Source organism: Lynx canadensis, chromosome F2 (genome assembly GCF_007474595.2).
Source record: "Lynx canadensis isolate LIC74 chromosome F2, mLynCan4.pri.v2, whole genome shotgun sequence".
Lineage (NCBI taxonomy): Eukaryota > Metazoa > Chordata > Mammalia > Carnivora > Felidae > Lynx > Lynx canadensis.
In genome coordinates this window covers 33,370,848-33,393,655 of record NC_044320.2, presented here as the reverse complement: position 1 = coordinate 33,393,655, position 22,808 = coordinate 33,370,848, and the positions used below count along the sequence as shown (strand labels likewise).

The window sequence follows — 22,808 nt, the reverse complement described above, 5'->3', positions numbered from 1 at the left end:
AGCAATTTATATGGTTTTCATTTGAAATTTTCTGACATGTTAGTGTATTTAGTAAAATGAATTTTTAAAACAGTGTAAACAAAGGTGTAAAAACCCATGATACATTAAGAACAAATGTTTCTTTTATACATTTATTACAAACAAAGATTTAGGGAAACTTTGTCATAGATTTGGTCATCAAAAGAGGAAAACAAAGAGACAGAACTAACATTTGACCCATACTATGTGCCTTATATTTAAAACTCTTATTTCAGTCTTAGCAATTTGTTAAGGAGGAAATGTTGCCTTTCTCTAGATCAGACAACTGAGCAGAAGGATGAGAGATCTTGCTGTTGGCCACATAGCTAGGAAATGGAAGGGCAAGGTAGAATTCATATTTAGATCTACCTGCTCAAAACTCCACCACTGCTCTCATGGCCATTAAAATGAGCTTTCATACATTCAACTACAAGGAGTGTAATTTTTTGAAGCACCATTCATTGCTAAGCACTGTTCATTGCTAAGCTCCAAACTCCACCTCCATTTTGCACACAGGCCACGCCTCCCATAGCTTCTCCCAGCCAATGACAGCATGCCATGTAGCTGGTTGACGGGAGACTTCGTTCAAGGGCTGCCCAAGGCCTTGCTCAACCTATCTTAGATTGAATGGTAGACTAGGATGCTTCCTTTCTTTTTTCTCGGTCCTTCACCAGAGTCAGACTTGAATTTCAGTCTGAAGGCTCTCCCAGCATTTTCTGACTCCCGCCAATCTTCTCACACAGGTGTTTCCCCTAATAAAAACATGAGTATCCGCTTCCTAGAGGACGCCGACTAACACAATTGCCAAAAGTCCCCAGAAACCCTGAATCTGCCTGGGGAAAAGTGACTTGGTCCATGAGGAAATCCTCGGTAGATACACCTATCTTCAAGGGAAAATGCATACATCCAATAATGACTCTCTCTTAGAAAACTGGAATTTAGCTGGAACCTCTCTTCTCAATCTTGACTCCCAAGAATGTGTTAAGGCGAGCATATGTGAAAACGCCAAAAACAACATCCAGAAACAGGTGACGGTTCAGCCCCCGGTAATAACCTATTTCTGCACAACTCACCTGGTCTCGCTGCTTGATCCGCTTGTAAATATACTCAGCAAATGGTTTGCGAGGAATAAACTTTCCATCTCCTGCTGTGACACTAAGAACTCCAGCTTCATACACCACTTTGCCTCTGGAAATGGTCACAAGGGGCACCCCGTGGCAAACCATGCCCTCGAAGATATTGAAGTTAACAGCCTGATGATGAGTTCTTGCCGAAATAGTCCTGTTTGTAAAGACAAAGACCCTCCAGATCACCACCAGCTCATCTGACAAATATAAAATATTCAAAGAATGACTTTAGAAGAAAATTTAGCAACTCTATTAAGCCGTATTAAGCTTTATCATTTGAACAAGCGACTTCAAGAATAGAACATAGCATTAACATTTCATTACAAAGTAATTACATTTTCTGAGAGAAAAACCCAATAGATCACTCCTTATGGTGATTAATGAGGATGAAGTGGGTGAAAGGAAGATATTGTCTCTCACGGTTAGATTTTTAAATTAATTTTTACAACACGCATGAGTCTGATGAACATACTGATTCAGTACCCACCCAGCTTTACAGAAGTTTAACTTTTGGCAGATGCATCTGAGGCTTCTTCATTCCCACTCCCCAAATCCCATTCCTGTCCCTCCTTTCCCAGAGGGAATCAGAAATTGGTAGTTGTCAAATTGAACTTGGTCGTTATCAAGGAAAATTGTATCTGGAATTTCGTTCCCTTGTCTGAGGCAAAACTTGAAAAATTTGAGATAATAAAAATAACAAAGCATGTTAGAATATAATTGCTTAGCAGGGTCTATGTCATCTATTTGTATATTCATCATTATTCTTAGTAGTTTATTAGTACGTTCAATCTTACACAATATGATCGATGACTTCCAGGCTGGATCCTTGAAAGTTGGGTGACTTCTTCCCTAAATCTCATTTGGTGGAAAGGGGCGGGGGTGGGGGGAGTGATCTGGCAGCAGTGAATAACATGAGCATCATCTGAATTCTGTAGAAGTCTCTATAAGCCCTCTCAAGATAGATTGAGAGAAGTTCTTTGCTAAAATCCCCAAGGCTGGGTCGAAGGAACAGCAGCCCAAGGCTCCCCCAACCCTAATCTGGAAGGATGGAGCTGGGAGATTCAGAGCTTTTGTGTGCTGCCACCCTAGAAATGAACGAGATGGTGCTGGCCTGGATATTGGGTTTCCAACCCTATGGTTGGAATGGTTTCCAACCCTAACATGTCCAAACAGAATTCTTGATTTTCAATGTCTCCCACAATACTCCCACTCAAGTTTGCTTCTCCCTTGAGTTTCTCAACTCAGTAAATGATACTACCATCAGCCTTTCCTCCTCCCTCAAGATATCCTTAAGCCTATTGGTTCTACCTCCCCCCAAATAAATAAAGAAATCCCAAACCTGCCCGCTTTGGTAGCTCTCCACTGTTCCCACCCAAGTCCCATGCCACCATCATCTCTCATCTGGATGACCCAACACCTCCTACAGCCCTCTTTGTTTCCCCTGTTACCTTCATACTCCACAAAGAGGGGCCTTAAGAACCAACTGACTGATAGAAAGAAAAGTTGAAAAGATCACAATGAATAAGAGGTAGATACAAACACAGTAAAAATAATTTCCAACACTAAGGAGGAGGGGGGCTATTGATCAAATAGTGATGTTTGATAGGAAATAGGAAAATGAATAAAATATTTAAAGGGTTACTAAGAATAGGATGAGTTATGATGAGTTATGAGTTGGTGACGAAAGATACAAACTCAAAATAAATCTAAGGAACAATATAAAGGAGCTTCAAACCTGCAGGTTAAAGTGTTTTTACGACCATCACAGTCTCTTTGTGATACTTCCATAGTCTGTCTGGGCTGTGGTTTCCTAAGTATCAGTTACACTGATGGCAGAAACTCTCCGGCTTGCTTTGTAAAATGTTACATAAAAATGTCTGGACGAATGCATTAGTAAGGCTACTAAATGGAGGAAGTAAAATGCATAAAAATTCATGCTGAAATGGTTACTGAAATACAAGAATGGGAGGAAAAAAGAGGAAGCCCTAAATCATAAAAGTCTATTTTCCCGATGGGAAATTAAAAATTACTGACGCTCTTAGGGAAATAATCTAACAGAAGACATAAGCTCTATACACAAAGACTGTCATTGCAGTACTGCCTAAACTATTCAAAATCTGAAGCATAACAATTTTCTAATGACTATCTGGTGGAATATTGGGCATCTATGAAGGACTACAATTAAGAATATGATAGGGAAGCAAATAAAATGATAATTACATAATAATAAATGGAAAAAAATTATACAAAGCATGTATATTATATCTACAAGGAAAATACATATGCAGGTAGACAAATACAAAAGGAAACACACAAAGTAAAGTGTTTTTGTGGGCTGGGAATAAATGAATATGCAAAAAAAAGAAACAAATATGAAAGCAAAAGGTCTGTGACAGCAAAATGTCAAATCAGATTTCTCTGCCTCAGACAAATAAAGGTCATGACCTTGACTTTCTCAAGGGTTCTAAGAGAAAGAAGACAATTAGGCAGCATCTAAGTGATTCTTTATAATAAGGCATTATGTAAATGAGGTGCAATTAACACAAAATGTAAATTCTAGGCAGTATCACCAGCAGCAAAAAGAATGTGCTTCCACTTTTACATCGGAAGGTGTCTGACAGGGTGTCATTCCTCGCCCAACTCTTGCCTTCCAGCCAGAGCTGCAATTCTCCAGTCTTTTAGGAACGTTCACACTTATGGATCTTGATGCATGCAGTTCTCGTCACTCTGATTACCCTCCTCCCTGTTCACATCTGTTTCCCTCCCTTCCCTAAGACTCCACTCAAGAATCCCGGTGCCATGTCGATTACATTTCAATAAAGCAGGTGGTGGAGGGTGGCGGTGGGAAGAGAATCCTGGCCCTAAGAAGCTGACCCCGATGACCCCCAGCAAAACCGAGTATCTTCCTCTGTGGCTTAGCCCTATCTGAATGCTAAATGATCCAATGATCTCTTGACAAGACCCTCTCTTCTTACTTAGTGCACACTTTAAGACTGACTCCATGTTGTTTCATCCCCAGCACACAGTAGGTGCTTAATAAATATGTATGAAATGACCAAAAAGAATCGCCACGATTTTCCTTCTGTGTGTTTTATTTCCTGCCTCCACCGACCTCTAGGACGTGACTGTGTTTTGGAAATAGAGCACCACATTACATGAGATAGAAACATCTAATCCCAGAGTTTCATTGTTTACTTAACGTTTCTGGTGAGCTGTACCAGTTCATTAGCAGTAATAAATAAATGCATAAGGTAAATTGTTATAATTATCATTGTTAATTGCATCTTATCAAGTCATATGAAACACTTGCTCATCCATACCTAGCAATATTTAGCGATGCCAATATTACCGACAGTTATAAATTCACAGGTAACTATTGTCACCCCACATCCCTGTTGATAATGCTGGATTAGAGCTGTGTGAGAGCTTACCCAAGGGTCACTCAGTTTGATAATGAATGAACCTCTAACAGGACAGAACAACTCTCACTTAAGAATACTGGTATATTTGTAATGCTGCCATAAGAAGGTTAAAAAAAATTGTGGTGCATTTCAATATTTCATTGTTTTAAAGAAAAATAGAATTCAATATCATCACAAGATTTATAAAATTATTACAAAATGTATCTAAAATCTATTCACTACCAGTGCAGTATGGGAGATGTGGTCCATTAACGGAATGAACACGAGTTCCAAGTCACATAATTGCCTTTGGGAGGATACCTGTTGTTCCTTTGAACATGCTCCCTTAAAGGCAGAGACCTTCTGTTAAGGCAAAAGCCAAGAACATGCCTTCCCAGCCTCCTTTGCAACTGGGGCCCAGTTATGAGATCTTGCCTCCTCCAAAATAGTGCCCCAGCACCAGACTTTGCATGCGAGCTGGTGACTCAGGATGCAGGTGTCACAGGGACTCATGTTGGTGAGGGTGGAGACAGATAAATCCTGCTTTTAGGGCCAGCTGTGACAGAAGTTTAGCAGCAGGGTCCAAGCTTGTTTCATTGAAGCCATCCATGGGAACTGTGCCCAGGGGCAGCACCGTGGCTCTCTCTTGCCCTGTGGTAGGCCTAGAGCATTGGTCCTGGTTGTATAGCCTCTTAGCCTGGTCCTCTGGTCCCTCTGGAGATTCTCTGAGCCACTCAGTGTCCCTTAATACGTTTCCCTTTTGTTCAACTATCTAGAGTAGATTTCTCCTGGTTGCAGTAAGAACTTCGCCAGATACATCTTTTTCTTTCAATATTTGCAGTGTATTTCTGGGACTTTTAGAAAAATCGTTTGTGGTAATCTCAAAAGTATAAAACTGAGGCCTTTCTTGAGCATGAAGCCTGAGCCCAACTGCCCTTCAGGCCTTGTCTCTGTAACAGATCCTGAGCGGAGGTGAGCATTAAGCACTGTCTCTTCAAGTCTAACTCAGGCCACTGCCCTGCAAGACACAAGAGCAGACCCATTCTTCCTAGAACTTCATGGAAAAATAATGAAATATTCCCTAGGTTTTCATAAGTTGATCTGGCAGATCTCATGTCACCTGGTGGGCTGGCAGTGCGTGGAACACTGAGAGACCATTTTGGAAGAAAGCAAGAATGGAGGTACCCAGACTCTGGCTAAAAGAGAGATTGAGTCAATGGACTCATTCATCATCGTTGTAAGGTTCAGCAACACTGTGAGATAAATTGGAGCAGGTGTCATGGAAGTTGGAGGTGCATTTGGCTCTTAAGTGGGCCACACAAATAATCCCGTCCTGAGAAATGCAAGGTAGCAAGCACTGTAATTTTGTCCCTTGGCTTTCATTCTCCCTTCCTCTGGTGTCAGCACCCCCATTTTTCTTTAAGCCGCCTCTCTCCCTCATTAGAGATAATCTGGTAAGACAGTTAGATATGGTGCCCTGTTCTTACCTAAGCAAGGGATGGGCAATTGCCTTTTGTTTCCTAGTAACCTGAATCATTGGAGAGTGACCACAAAAATTAAAAGTGATTGGTGGGTACAATCCTCATTGCAAACCAATTCATGCTACAGGCTGTCCAAGGCTGCCCCGGCCGGGCTCCACCCTTCCAGAGCCCGCAGCATTGACTGTTTTTTTGGTCTGTAAGCTCCTCATAGTCTTCCCACAGAGTGTGCCTTTGCTTAAGTGACAGCAAGATGGTCACTATGATTTGCAGCCAAAGATCCCGACTGATAAAGACTTTGTCCCTTGGAGAGTAATTCCCTTAACAAAGAGTCCATGGATATTTCCGAGGCAAAGTTCAAAAATTCTGTGATTCAGAAGGAACCTAGAAGCTACGTTCAACCAAATGTGTCTGCAGAACAGATGCAGATGTGGGACGATGCTCTGATTCCATTTGTAAGCAAAACCAAAGAGCTGCAAGATTTATCATCAAATATTTTTTCAAATTTAACAATATGCCAGGTAGCTCAGGAGACTAGCATTTGTGAGAAATCTCTTCTCTGTAATTACTGATTGGATGGCTAGGCTGTTGGCCTGTCTGGGTGGTGACAGGAAGGGTAGGAATGATTAAAACCTTCCCAGCTGGTAAGGGAGGATGGGGTTCCTGGGCCTTTGCCTCTTCATTAGCAGATTCACAGGAAGGGTGTTCTCAGTGGTCACTCTGCCCCGAGGGAAAAGCTGCTCTTTGTCAAGCTTGCTTTGAGCCTGTATCAAAGGGCACGTCTCTCTGCAGAGGGGTGTCAAGGTTGTCTTACCGAGTCCCAATTATACACATCTCCAAGGCTCAAGCCGACAGGGAAGCAGAAGCCCTGAAGATAACATTAAGCTATTTTCCAACTTAGTCAATAACTTTGATACCACTCATATCACAGCTGCGGAAAAACATTCTGTCCCTTTGCAAATAGCTTTCTATCAAAGAGCCGCGTGCGGTTATAGATGAGAAAATCACTGAAGCAAAGCCTGCAGGAGACTGCAGCCCCGTCGATGTGCATTCAGAGAGAACACTGGAGAGGAAGAGAATTTCTGAGAGCAACGTGGGTCTTCTTGGCCCCAGAGAAATGACTTGTTTATTTTGTTACATTTTCTCCAACTCAGCCATTCTGTCTGTGGCACGAGTGCATTCTTATCAGGTCACCATGAGAGCCCAAAAAAGTTTTTAAAAGTCTCATCAGGTCGCTTGGCGGCTTCTTTAAAAATACACCTCATCTCTTTACATTGGGTTATATGACACCTCATGTATCACATGAAAGAATAATCATCGTTAAATCTCAACACTGTGAAGTAAGTGCTATTATTACTCCCGTGCAATTAAGTGAGGAAGATGAGATGCAAAAAGGTTTATATAATTCACCCCACACTGCACAGTTCATGTAGGTCAGGTGAGATAAAACGTTGAGGTCTTAGCCTCTAGACAATATTGCCCTTGAAAGCTTTATGGGAAGCCACCTAGACAGCGGGCAATTAACGAAAGCATTTTTTCATCAACCAGAAAACAAATGAGAAGCAACTCGTTCCATACATCCTGATGATTCTTAGTTTGTTTTCCATTTAGCAGCAAGGGATTCAGTATGCTATTAAAAAAGTTCTTAAACCAAAATTGGCCGGTCATTCTCAATGTGATCACGATAGAAGATATTTTTTTGACATGTGTTCCAACTGTCTATTTCAAACTACCTCTTCTGTCAATTTCTTGGACCTGACAAGTTATATAAATGGGGGGCAAAGCAGCCACATCTCTGGAAATGCTAAATGGTGCTACTTCAAGTACATTGTCATTATTAAGCAAAATTGCTGCTCACTGCACCCATCAATCTTCCACCCTCTATTCAGACTTTTCCACCTGCCTCCCACAGAAGAGAAAATGGGAATTGCTTCAGCCACGTTATTAAATCTAAACTGGACAATAACTTGGAACTGTATTGGTGCTCAATGGATGACAAGACATTTAATGCAAGTTCACAAAAACTCCCCAACATTGACTTAAAGAAATAAACCCACCAGGTAGCCCTGCTATTTTGTCTTTGAAGTTATATAGTATAGGTCACAAATGGTAGTGTGGATCGTGGTTAGAGAGACTGAATTTGGACACTGGAAAGTTGACCTTGGAAGTAGGTATCACATCGTTCACCTCCTGTGTCTTGCACAGCACTGAGCAAATAGAAGGCATTTTTATATACACATTTGTTTATCTGAAAATAACTTATTAGTAAATTTCTATATTATTACTTAACATAAATATTTCATGTCCTATACACTAGTTTTCAGAAGGTGGGCAACTGAAAATAATTTAGTGTCTTAAAGGAACAGGAACTGAATGTGAATCAGCAAAAGCTAGCATGATTCTAGGATGTATGTTCCATGAATATTAAACAGATATGTGCTTATAGGTGAGATATGATTATTAGCTTTTGCAAGCAAGGCTGTTGCCCTAACATATTGGTCAGAGTTAAAAATAACTTTCTGGGGTGGTGTGTGGACTTGGGCTTGTAATTACATTGTCCCCATGCTGGGAAGTTGCCTTGCCCTTGCCTGATGACATTGTTTGACAGACTATCTATGGGCACAACCTGGGCAGAAACAAGATGTTGGTTTTCTACGCAGGAATATACTGGCTACAATTCACACAATATCCTTCTTGAAAAGTCAGAGTAGGCCCGGTGCTTATGATGTTCAGCTGTAATGCTATATTTTAGGGAGAGAAAGGAATGCCTGGAATATAAAGAAAAGACAGCTGAGTTCTCCAAAGGGATGGAAAAGAGAAGGCTGGGTAAGCGAAATGTCTGGGGGACTTTTAAACTTACTCTTTTTTTTTTTTTTTTGGAAGGAAGATGACCTATTTTCCCTCCATCCCTATCGAGGGGAATAAAAAGAGGTAGGAAGCATAAACACGGGAAGATGAAAAATAGTTTGACACTGGAAAATCACTGCTTGACAACGGAGAGGGAGGTATGTTCGGGAAGAAGGGAGGCAAAAGCTGTGGCCAGGTGAGAACACCGTGAAGGCAGGCTGCCACAGACCTGGGTGATGCCCCGGCAAGAGTCAGAGAGAATTTCCAGCTCTGCAATCTGTAGAAGGGTGGCCTGGCCTCCAGGATTTCTGGGAAGGTGATGAGGCAAGCATAATGTTGCATGATTCTATTCCTGAGTCATTTCAATTAGGGGCTCTCAGAAATGCCAAACTAGTCAAACACATGATCTCACAATAACCATAACAGATACTGATGGACTTTTTACTCTGTGATAGACGTAGAAAGCATCATTTCATTTAATCCTCACAGTAAGGCTATGATATTGACATATTTATTATTATCTCTGTTTTATGGGTAAGAAAAACTGAGTGTGGAAGAGGTTACATTGCCTACGACCCAGCTAGCATATGGCCAAGGCAGATCTGGAACTTAGGTCTGTGGAGTAAAAAGGCTTCCCATTAATGATGGAAAGCAGCTCGTTTTAATCACAGTGCAGGGTCTACAAGCTCTTTTGGAAGTGGCCTGAGACAATCAGTCAATAACTATGCAGAGAGCATGGTACCAGCACTATGCTTATCTATTTCTGCTGCGGCCAGCAAGTTTTACTTAACCTTGACTGCTTTTGAATTGATGGAGCTACTTATGATCCAACTGTCTAAATGGAATTTCTTTAGAATGTTCTAGACTTGAATGTCATTCAGTTGTCAATAACAAAGTCATCTTTTCCATCATTTCTTGATTCACCGTGTAAGACTGTGCTGTGGAAAAATACGGACCAAGAGTCAATGAGTTACCAAAGTCTTCCTCAGTTGTCATTGTGTGAACTGGAGGTCTAGAATGTCCATCAGAGGATATCAGTGTTCAGGGAGAGGAGTCTTAATCTCCAAAAGTCTGAATCAGGGGTTGGAAAATTATAACTTGCAGGTCAAATCAGGCCCACGGTCTGTTTTTGTAAATAAAGTTTTATTGGAACACAGCCATGCTCATTCATTTGTGTATTATCTGTGGCTGCTTTTGTACTACAATGGCAGAATTGAATAGTGGAAACAGAGACCCTCTGGCCCATGAAGCCTAAAACATTTGCTCTGTGACCCTTTATAAAAAGAGTTTGCTGACCCCTCTTCTAAATGCCTCCAGTGACGACAACAACAACAACAACAACAACCAAAACACCAGGCCCTTGAGAGATTTGCAAGACCTAAAACCTTGGCAAGGGAGAGAGCTACAAAAAAAAAAAAAAAAAAAAAAAAAGATGAGAGGCCAGGAGAGAGAGAAAGAGAGAGGGAGAGAGAAAAGGAAGGGCAAAAAATAAAAACAAAGAAATAATTAAGAGAGTGTAAAGGAAGGAAGACAAGAAACATGACCCAAGAGTTGTGGGGCAGAGCAACGCCAGTGACCATCCCAGCAAGTTCCAGATTTCATCACTGCCCATTAAGCATCTGCTGTATTCCAGGTACTTCCATGCGCACTGCCTCACTTAATCTCTCAACAACCCATGTTATTATCCTTGTTGACCAGATGAGGAAATGGAGACTGAGAGGTGAGGAACTTGCCTGAGAAGCGGTGAGGCCAGAAATAGAACATAAGCAGGCTGATCCCCCACTCCTCTCTCTCTCCCACACCCCAGGCCATCAGTGACCACTCCCCTGATCAGAGGAGGAAAGCACTACGTTTCTTTACTCATTAAAATGTATCAGAACACTTGGAATTTTAACAGACATCATCTGCCTTCCATCTGGGCCAGAACATGGCGGCAGCTCATCAATCATCTAGTTCAGCCATGGTGCACGCCAGCAGTCCAACGACCCTCTGAGAATAGAGGACTTTGGAAGTGCTGCCAGAGTGAGAAGCACAGCCCCAGAGTCCCAATTGGCAATGAGGTTGTATAGTTCAAACGTGGCCCGACCCAAAAGGCACCTGTTTTCTAGGAAGCACTGTCGGATCACAGAGGCAGGCTCCAGGGCTAATGTCATCACTACAATGTCGTCTCTGTCCCCTGGAGCAGGCGAGAGGCTCAGAATGCAAGGTGGTGATGATGCTGGGAAGCTGGGGCGAGGCAGCTAGTGAACCGGACTCAGCCGCAACACCCAGCACGCCTAAGGGCAAACTCAGCCAGTAAGGAGGCAGGGACCACTGGAACCCCAGGAGGGCCTGACCAGCTCTCTGCCGCTGCAGGCACACCCAAACCCTCTGACTGGAGCACACCGGGGTAAGAACTGCTAACATTCCCAGGATGCCTGTTTGTCGGATGAGGAAACCGAAGCAAACCAAGGAGGAAATTGAAGCAAACCGAGGTCAGGCAACTCGGCCCAGGTTACACTGCCATTCTGTGGAGAAGCCACATTTTGAAGCCAGGAGGTCTGACTCCAGAGGCCAAGACTCACCTGTAGGCTGCAGTGCCCTTCCCTTCCCTGCCCTCTCGGGAGCCTGGAGCTTTGCAGTGCTTAAGAGATTGGACTTGAGTCAACCAGGCCTGCTCTGAATCCCAGCTCTGCCCTTTCCAGCTGTACGATTTGGGGCAAATAACTAACCTTTTTAAACCTCAGTGTCTTCACCTTGAAACAGATTCCCACACTGACAATGGCATCGAGGCCTCACAGGACGGGGATGGAACTGAAGCAGAAACCACCTTGCGGCTCAGGTTATCTGCAGGCTCCTCTCCCGGCGTGAGGCGCCACCATAGCTGCGCCCACTTGGATCTTCTTTCAGCAGCTCTGACTCCTGTGTGTCCAGTCCTATGACCAAAGGCAGACCTGCACACCACGCTGCCAAGGGCGGAGGTCACAAGAACAGGATGGTTTCACTCCATCCTCCCCGCGGGGCCCAGCTCCTACTATGGCTCCATCCTGTCATTGCTCTGCCGGCTTTACCCCATCTGGCCCTCACAAATGACCTGCCCTCTGGACTTCAGGCTCCAGCATCAGACACAAAGACAACAGCCTTGAGACACTGTCCAACCAGCTCCTACAATTGTGGAAGGTCAAATTATATATACATACATGTATTGTACGTGCATGTGGTGAATGTCCATATCTATCTGTATATGTATGTGTGCATATGTATATATACACACACATACACATCCTTATATACATATGCCTATATGTGCATTGGTGTGTTTATACAAGTATCTGTGTCTATATCTATCTCCAGGTGGTCCTACTTCTCTGTTTGAGCCCTGACTGATGTATCTTGGGTGAGTTACTTCCGGGATAGTTTCTTGCCAGGATCTCTATTCCTTTTTGCTATCCGAAAGCATTCATCTTTGAGATTTTCATCGGGTCTTCTTACATCTACTGATAGCGCCTCAGTGGCTAGGAGTCATGGCCAAGTCATCTACGGTGATTGTGGTGATGATAAACAATGCAGCTTCTATTTACTGCACGCTTACACGTCAAACCATATGCTAGCACCTTCTCATAGATTATTTCACTTAATCCTCCTTACAGCCCTGTAGAAGCAAGCTGTTTTTAATACCTGGTTTATAAATGAAGAAATTGAGGCCCAGGAAAGCTGAGTAGCTCACATAATATCATAAGTAAGAGTCAAATACTATATATTGCCTCTCACTGTAAGAGATCCATCCAGGACCCAGGCCTTGAATGAAACCCACATTTATATGAAATTTTACACCATCTTCTTCCAGAAATACTAAAGCACTTTGAAAGGAAAACACAATGTGAAGTAGGATAATTAGGGATAAAAACAGAACGGAAAAACTGTATAAAAGAATATGGTACCAGACACTTGGGTGGGTAGTTGAATGTATGTCTATACATGAGATTATACTCAGCAGCATGAATTTCTATGCAAAATGCTTCCCCCAAAATAGTCAACCAAAGAATGAATCAATTTTAAGGAATACAGTCATGTTTTCTTTTAGACTTTGTGTACAATTAATTCCCATAGGTGCCAGAAAACAACAAATGAGTCACGTGAGGACTCAGAGGTTCCATGTATTTAGGAACTAAAAATGCTCTCATATGAAAAACAAAACAACAGCCGGGGTCTTTTATCATATTGCTGAAAGCCATACTTGGGTCATTAAGCTCTTCTTGTCTCTGGCTTATCACTTAAGTAAATGAGGTAAGAATTGCTAATTAGGCTTACAATGCCACCATACAGAAAGTTAGGTTCTAAGAAATGAGTTTCGGGGCGCCTGGGTGGCGCAGTCGGTTGGGCATCCGACTTCAGCCAGGTCACGATCTCGCGGTCCGTGAGTTCGAGCCCCGCGTCAGGCTCTGGGCTGATGGCTCGGAGCCTGGAGCCTGTTTCCGATTCTGTGTCTCCCTCTCTCTCTGCCCCTCCCCCGTTCATGCTCTGTCTCTCTCTGTCCCAAAAATAAAAATTAAAAAAAAAAAAAAAAAAAGAAATGAGTTTCATAAGCCCGGAACTGTGAGGCCACTATTTCAAAGTTCTGACCTACCAACTTATCTACAGTTCTATTCACTCTGGTTTGAGGCAAAAAAGAAAAGGAAATGAAGAAGTCATCGTGGTGGAACAATGTAGAAAATCCCTTTCCAACTTTGTGTTTCTCTTATATTCACCCGTTTAACATAAATTTACTTATTACCTGCATACTAATTGATTCCCAACATGTATCTATTGATTACCAATTTATTGATTGATTCCATGTCATGTACTGTTCTAGGCCATGGGGATGCAGCAGGGAAGAAAACAGACAGAAATCCTCACCTGAATGCCGCTCACACTCCTTGTCATGCCTATTTCTGAATGTGCAAGGACCTGCTTGTTATAAATGTGATTCTAGCATACGAACAAGGTCAACTTTTTAATAACAATAATACACACACACACACACACACACACACAATGCTTTACAGTTTCCATGAAACACTTCCCCATAGACACAGCATTTATTCCTCAAAAGAACTTTGGGGAGTTTGCAAGAAATATGACAGACCATTTAAATAAAGAGACAAATAATATAACGTTACCAAAAGAAAAATGAACAAAGGGCATGAACAGACATTTCTCTATAAGAAAAAAAAAGCAATGACTAATACACATGAAAAAGCATTCAACTTTCCTAGTGCTCAAAAATATGCAATTTGTAGCTGAAAGGTAATAATTTTTACCTGCAAAAATAACAAGAAGCAAAGGGAAAAAAAGATTGTATCCGGAGCTGGTGAGGAACTATGAGGTGGTAACCACATACGCAGAAAGCCCTTAAAAGCACATACACTCTGATGCAGTAACTCTGCTTTCAGTAATCTGGCCCATGGAAATAATCCCAAATCTAGATTTAACGTAGCAGAAAAATGAAAGTGAAAACTGTCAAAGTTATCCAAGTGTATGAAACCTGGATAAAGGGCCTAACACAAAGTCATTAGAGAGAGAGAGACTTTCCTGGAGAAGTCAGACATTCAAAAATACTGAACAGCTCTGTGCAATGTGACATCTAAGGGGTTCCCACTGAAATTGCAGTTACAATTGTGCCTCGTTGACATGCCAGTTACAAATTCAATGTGCAGAGGAGGATATGTATAAGCAGTGACTGACAAAACAAACTGGAATTCTGAGGCTATGGTTGATTTCTCTAAGCTTTTTTCCCTCTAGGATCCCATATTATAAAAGTCATTTACTTTGATGCCTCCCTGCTAGTTTGTAAATCTCTCATGGCTATCTTTTGTATGTGATAATGATAATAATGATATTAATGTCTCTTAGAGTTTTGCTATATGCCATGCTTCTATTGAAGGTATTATCTCCTTCCAGTGACCTGCAGAGCTTGGTGTTATTATTAGCATATCTACATTTTACTGACAGGAAACTGAGCCTCAGAGAGGTAAGGAACTTGTCCAAGGTCATGTAGACAGTATTGGCACAGTTGAGATTTGAATCCAGTGACCCAGTTCTGCTCTGGATCCCATGCCCCTTAGCCACTGAGCCACACATCCTGATCTATTACTTTATACAATAGTTATGTGGAGTACTTTTTTTTCTCTGTCCACTTAAGTCCTGAGTTACATTAGAGGAAGACATTTCTCGTTTAGCTTTGAGCACAGTATATGGCACCCAGTTGGCACTCAATAAATGCTTGGGTCATAAAGCAACAAAGCTACAGTTGACTCTTCCACTTCATTCGATTTCCAGTTTTTCACCAAGCTGTCAGGGAAGTTTTCCTTCCGGGGGAAAAAACACCTTAAATCAGTTCCACTTTTGTTGTCATCATCTTGTATGAGGCTTTATCCCTGCAAATTGGACTTTACCAACAGTCTCCTGACCATTCTCTCAGACTCCAACCAGTCCTGCACACTCATTACCCTAAAGTCATTGAGCTTTCCCAACTGATGAGCCCAGATGCAAGATTGAAACCCTCAGATCCCATGGTGACCAGGTCAGGGTAGAGCTCCGAGGCTAGTCACTGGTGGCCAAAAGCACCTTCCCAGGTGACAGGCAAGCAGTCCTGCTGTAGGGTTATGTTGAAGGATTTGTTGGGATGTAGGACTTCCAGTGCTAAACCTGGGAAAGTTCTGGCCAAACCAAGACAAGTTGATTATGTTACATTCTCCTCACAGTCTCCAAATTCCTTTCACTACCACATACCTTACAAATAAAACCAGTTTCTACTTATGCCATGTAAAAATCAGGAAGCACAGAATAACACCAGCATTCTTCACAGAGCTAGAACAAACAATCCTAAAATCTGTATGGAACCAGAAAAGACCCTGAATAGCCAAAGTAATGTTGAAAAAGAAAACCAAAGCTGGAGGCATCACACGCTTGGACTTTAAGCTGTTTTACAAAGCTGTAATCATCAAGACGGCATGGCACTGGCACAAAAACAGACACTCAGATCAATGGAACAGAACAGAGAGCCCAGAAACGGACCCACAAATTTATGTCCAACTAATCTTTGACAAGGCAGGAAAGATTATCCAATGGAAACAAGATAGTCTCTTCAGCAAATGGTGTTGGGAAAACTGGACAGTGACATGCCGAAGAATGAACCTGGACCACTTTCTTACACCACGCACAAGAATAAACTCAAAATGCATGAAAGACCTAAATGTGGAGACAGGAAACCATCAAAATCCTAGAGAAGAAAACAGGCAGCAACCTCTTTAACCTTGGCCGCAGCAACTTCCTACTAGACATGTCTCCAGAGGCAAGGGAAATAAAAGCAAAAATGAACTATTGGTACCTCATCAAGATAAAAAAAAACAAAAACAAACAAAAACAAACCTTCCGCACAGTGAAGGAAACAGTCAACAAAACTAAAAGGCAACCAATGGCATGGGAGTAGATATTTGCAAATGACCTATCAGATAAAGGGTTAGTATCCAAAATCTATATAGAACTTACCAAAACCAACACTTGAAAAACAAATAATCTGGTGAAGAAATGGGCAGAAGACATGAACAGACACTTTTCCAAAGAAGACATCTAGATGGCTAATAGACACATGAAAAGATGCTCAACATCTTTCAAAGACACAATGAGATACCACCTTACTCCAGTCAGAATGGCTAAAATTAACAACTCAGGAAACAACAGATGTTGGCAAGAATGTGGAGAAAGGGGAACCCTTTTGCTCTGTGGTGGGAATGCAAACTGGTACAGCCACTCTGGAAAACAGTATGGAGGTTCCTCAAAAAATTAAAAATAGAACTACCCTATGACCCAGCAATTGCACTACTAGGTGTTTATCCAAAGGATATAGGAGTTTTGAAGGGGCACGTGCACCCCAGTGTTTATAGCAGCACTATCCACAATAGCCAAAGTATGGAAAGGAGCCCAAATGTCCATCGATGGATGAATGGATAAAGGAGAGATATGTTGCACACACACACACACACACACACACACAACGGAATACTACTCGGTGATCAAAAAGAATGAAATCTTGTCATTTGCAACAACGTGGATGGAACTAGAGTGTATTTTGCTAAGTGAAATAAGTCAGTCAGAGAAAGACAAATATCATACGATTTCACCCATACGTGGAATTTAAGAAACACCACAGATAAACATAGGGGAAGGGAAGGAAAAATAAGATAAAAACAGAGAGGGAGGCAAACCATAAGAGATTCTTAATTACAGAGAACAAACTGAGGGTTGCTAGAGGGGAGGTAGGTAGGCGGATGGGCTAAGTAGGTGATGGGCATTAAGGAGGGCACTTGTTGGGATGAGCACTGGGTGTCATATGTAAGTGATGAATCCCTGGGTTCTACTCCTGCCTGAAACCAATACTACATTGCATGTTAACTAACCTGAAAAAAAAAGATGCAGATCAATTCAATCCTCATTCAAAGACATTCAATGGTGCTCCCTGCCGCAGAAAATCTATACTTCAACTAACATTCAAAGCCTTTGGCAGTCTGGCCAGAAGAGATCTTATCTTCAACTACCTGCCATCCTGACCCCTCTGCCCAGGCTCTCTGGTCCCTCGATCGCCCCTTGAATGTCTCTTTTCAATTTCCCCTTATTTAGCCCTGACTTCTTCATCTGGATAACTTTATTGCCCCGTCTATTTACCCAGAGCCACCTCAAGGGTTCAGTTAATTCAAAGTCTTTTCACGAGCCCAACCCAGCCTTCTGTGAGGTCTTGATGACCTCAAGTCAGGACAATTATTTTGACTCTTCCTTTGTGGAGGAGTGAAGCACACGAGACCCTGCTCACTTCTTGAACTGATGTGTTGAGCTGTTAATATTTTCCTCTTCCAAGAGTTATCGTTTCCCACACGAACCTCTTGTCTGCCCAAGCAGAATACAGCTTCTTTGATGGCAGGTATGGCGCCTTATTTATGACCCCCATGGCACTCAGCAATGCCATTTCTTACACAGAGTGAGGGTGCAATAAATATATGTTGAAAGATAATTGATTACTACTGTCTTTCTTCCCCCACCACAGGAGGAATTCCGCAACACTTGCACACAGATAAATGCTCCAATTTTTTTGTGTGTGGGGGTAAATTGCCCTCTCATTATTCTGCCTCCAGAATCTTAGCTTTCCTTAAATGCCTGGTAGAAGAATGGAACTGAGAGCAAAGTATGAACATTTCCCTCTGCTGGATGATGAGTATTGGCAAAACCACAGTGTGGAGGGATGGGGAGAAGGAAGACAGGAAGAAAATATAACAGACAGGTAAAGAGGCATGCCTCGTGGCCCAGTCAGTTCACTGTACCATCTCAGATCAGGTCATGATTTTACAGTTCATGAGTTCGAGCCCCACATCAGGCTCCCTGCCATCACCACGGAGCCCACTTTGGAACCTCTGTCCCCTTCTCTCTTTGCCCCTACCCCGCATGCACGCGCACACACGCGCGCTCTCTCTCTCTCAAAAATAAATAAAACGTTTGAAAAAAAAAGAAATGTAAAGAAACTATTTTAATGAAATTTTGGAAAGACATAGAGCATGCCAAACATAGGAAAAGACACAGAGAAAAGATAGGGAGGAAAGGGCTTCACACAGAAAATAAAGAAAACAAAAATAAAGCTGTCTATATTAGAGTATGGCCAGAGAAACAGGTGCAAAAGGGCCCAACACAAAGGCCAAGCTCTGCCCGGCGAGGGGCGGCCCGCCTGAGCCCCTCCAGAAGAGTGCTCCTGGGGGGCTCTGCACAGATGGCAGGCTTCACGTGCCTGTCTGGGGAGGCCCCTCATCGCCCAGACAGCACGCAGCCCCAGTTACAGGCCTGAAGGCAGGCACACTACACCGACGGAAAATTTCCTTCAGGCAACATAATCTCGGCATAAAAAACAATATTGATCCATTTGCCTCCCGGCCAAAAAGAAATCAAGTTAGACAAAGGAAATTAGGCAATAGGTTTAATATGACTCCAACTGCAATGGCAAAATCAACGTAACGTACCCTGACTCTCCTTCCTGAGCTCTCTCTGGTTTGCACAGTCCACTCTTTGGGGTGCTGGTGGGGGGGGGTGGCACTGAGAGGTGCTCGCAGGCACATGGGTATCTTTGAAACGAACAGGTCAACTGTCCTCTCACGTCCAAAGAATCCCACTGCCAGCAAAACGTGCTGGGGAGTGATGTCCAGGAGTGCTGGCAGATTTATAGGGACCCATGTCACACACCAGCCAAGTGTGCACCCGTCACCGAGGACAGAGCATGCAATCTGCTGCCCTGCAGAACACTGAGGTAGCTCTGACCTTGGATTCACAGGCAGATGGGCAGCTCACTCAGCACACCCAGCTCATCACTCTGCATTTATATATGGTGAGAGAGAGGAATCTTTCTGGAACTGACAGCTAATACCTGGAATGTTGGACTCACAACTCAAAAATCAGTGACTGCAGCTAGAAATAAAACCATCACCTCTCTACTAGCCCTGCACGTGCTACCCTGGGTAAAAAGTGAGATTATACTTCATTCACTTTGTCTTCAGCTGCCTCCTGGGCTCTCTGGAGCATGGCAGGGGCCCAATATACTGTTCTTAATAACTGAGCAAATGAATGTGGGACAAGATAAAATATAATGGGGACAAATGGAAAGTTCTGCATTTAGTTACAAAAATCAAGCCATTTCATATGCTTCTACTGGCAAAATTTGACAGCATTTGATGCCAAGGAAATCAGGGACTAGATGCTTGTCCTTGAGAAGCTCTGACACATGTACATAAGGATGTACACAGTGTCTGGGATAGTGAGAGAGTGCAAATGACCTAAATGTCCTTGAGCAAGAGAATATATAATTAATTATGCTGTATTCATAGACAGAACACTATATAGCAGTGAAACTGAATGAAAAACCTACGTATTTCAACATGGTAAGTCCCAGAAAGACAGTACTGAGAACATTGCACAATAATACACGTAGTGCAATAAATTCATATAAAGCTAAAAATACACAAAATTATATAATTATATATGTATATATGTATATATGTACATCTATGTATATATATGTATACATATATGTATATATATGTATACATATATGTATATATATGTACATATATGTATATGTATATCTATGTATACATATATACATATATAACGGCTTGGGACTGCATCTATATATAGTACAAATAGAAAGAAATGCATGGGGGGCGCCTGGGTGGCGCAGTCGGTTGAGCGTCCGACTTCAGCCAGGTCACGATCTCGCGGTCCGTGAGTTTGAGCCCCGCGTCAGGCTCTGGGCTAATGGCTCAGAGCCTGGAGCCTGTTTCCAATTCTGTGTCTCCCTCTCTCTCTGCCCCTCCCCCGTTCATGCTCTGTCTCTCTCTGTTCCAAAAATAAATAAACGTTGAAAAAAAAAAAAAAAAAAAAAGAAAGAAATGCATGGGAGTAATAAACATCAAATACAGGACCCAAGGTGGTTGTTGGGAGTGAATACAAGGGCATTATTTTTTGTACTTTCTCTTTATATTAAATTTTGCATCTTCTAAAAATTATGGTCATTATAAATTACTGTCTGTTCAAGTGGACGTAAAAGTATAATATAGAAAAGAATCCATTTAATATAATCCTAGTCATTTTAACATAAACATCAGAGACGAAGACCCAATACAAGTTTTTAAATTAGCGACTGCACAAATGTGATAAGATATTGGAACTTCATGCAATGGTTTACATTTCGCTGTTTGTTTGTTTTTTTAAGTTTTTTTATTTATATTGAGAGAGAGATAAAGCATGAGCAGGGAGGAGCAGAGAGAGAGAGAGAGAGAGAGGAGAGAGAGAATCCCAAGCAGGCTCCATGCTGTCAGTGCAGAGCTGGACAGAGCTCGATATCACGAGAGGTGATATCGTGAACTGAGCCGAAACCAGGAGTTGGACACTTAACCGACTGAGCCACCCAGGTGCGCCCCGCATTTCACTGCTTTTAACCTGCAAATGGCAATTTCATAAGGTGTAAATGCAAAAAATGTAACAAAGGAAATGCAAAGTTTTACATTTAGTATAAAACTAATTAGCTCACATGTTCCTGCTCTGGTGCTATTCCAGGCAGAATCATGTGCAGTTCTGAGACTCACATCTTTGTAGGACAGGGACAAGTGTGTGTCAAGAGAAGGGTGAATAGAAGTGTGGTCAGGACATTGGGAGTCTGCTAATCAAGGACCTAAGGATCTACTGAGGAACTGAGAAAGCTTATTTGGTGATGGGAAAGCTTACTGGGGGCCAATGACTTTCTCTAAATGTTTGAATGAATGAACTATCTCATGAGAGCACAGATATATTCTGCATAGTTCCAGAGGCAAACAGTTGAGGAGCAAAACAGAGGTAATTTTTAATGGAACCAAAGGAAGAACATCTTACCAGTTATAGCTATCCCAGAGAGAACTGAATGGTTTAGTTAGGTAGTAACTTCTCTAAAAATCAAGCAAGGCCATAGAGAACTCTGAGGAGTTAGCTGGATATTATGAGTCCCAAAGCCCTCTCCAATTCTATGAGAACCAGTGGTTCTCAAACTTGGGTGTGCATCAGAATCCCCTGGGGTACTTGTTAAAACCCATGGAGTTTCTGAGGCAACAGGTCTGGGTGGTACTTGAGAATTTGCATTTCTAATAAATTCCTAAATGATGTTGAAGTTGCTGGTCTTTGAGAACATGTGCTCTTAAAAAGAAGAGGTAGATAAGCTTCAGTTAAATTTTTTGGAGTTTTTTTTTTTTTTTTCCAAGCCATTAGAAAAGACTGCCTCTCCCTACGCCACTCACTGCCTCCAAATAGACTTCCACAGTGGTCCTCTTCTGATGGGAAGGGCACATTTAAATTGATGCTTTCTCCAAAGTCCTTTGTAAAAAGCCATGGCTCTTTGCTGTGCTTTAAGAATATAAGGACCCTGGGATTCTCTCCAGGTACTGACATTATATTTCTTTTGATCCATTTTCATTTCATCTTCTGTTTCCTCCATAGCCAAGATTCCCATGTTTTTAAGATAAGTGGCCAGAATTAAGAGTGAGTCCGGGCCAAAACCAGAATTGTTTGACCCACAAAAAGATCCAACCTAGCTTAGGCCACATTCCTGGCCAGATCTGGCAATGCTGCTGGCCACTGACTCTGGAATGCGTCTTGGCCAAGCACTGCTTTGGGGAAGGAGCAGGTAGAAGTGCCAAGAATTCTCTGGTTGGTTTGTTTGTTTAACTCAAAGGGAAGAAATGTAAGACCAATCTTAAACCAGTTCAAGGAACAGATAATAAACAAAGCCTAACCAAAATTTTTAAATCACACATTTGCTCATTGGCCCAAGACCATTATTAGTATCTGGTTTATTCATTCAACAAATAATTACTGAGTTCCTAGATGTGGTCTCCTGGCACTGCTTTGAGACTTAGGGATGCAGCTGTAAATAAGAGGGACAAATGCCAAAGACAGGAAAATAGATAATATATGTTGGGCAGGAAGAACAATATAGCAGGTGCTTAGTTGGAAGAGCCTATGCCTTTCACACAACCACCTCCCCTTGATGCTTATTCTTTTCCAAATCCTAATGCTTAAAATAAACTGTGCTTACTCTGGCAAAGGCAAATGATCAATGATAGAATGGGTTACTGTGATCTGTTCCTAAGCTGATTTTCTTTTATAATTAGGAAAAAATGCCACTAATAGTAGTGAAGTCCCTGGAAATCATTTTCTAGTTCACTTGAAAAGTTCAGTTGCATAAGAACATGTTTAAGTAAACAAGTTGGAATAAACAGTGGTTAAAATTTTACCCAACTGTAATCAGCAAAACTAGGTTTTGTTTTTTTTTAATGCGTAGTCAAAGCCTTTTTTTTAAAGCACAAAGTTTTTTTTTTAAAGCCTCTTCCGAAGGCCACAGGATAAATCTTAGGTGA

The 22,808-nt window shown here is 42.0% G+C and overlaps 1 protein-coding gene across 1 annotated transcript in view; it reads right to left on the bottom strand.

Moving 5' to 3' along the window:
• Positions 1-22,808, bottom strand: part of DPYS (dihydropyrimidinase) — an 80,003-nt gene that overhangs the window by 11,735 nt on the left and 45,460 nt on the right. Inside the window, exon 8 of the mRNA XM_030304212.1 lies at positions 1,092-1,299. Coding sequence (XP_030160072.1) covers positions 1,092-1,299 — 208 coding nt within the window. The remainder of the gene's footprint in view (positions 1-1,091; positions 1,300-22,808) is intronic.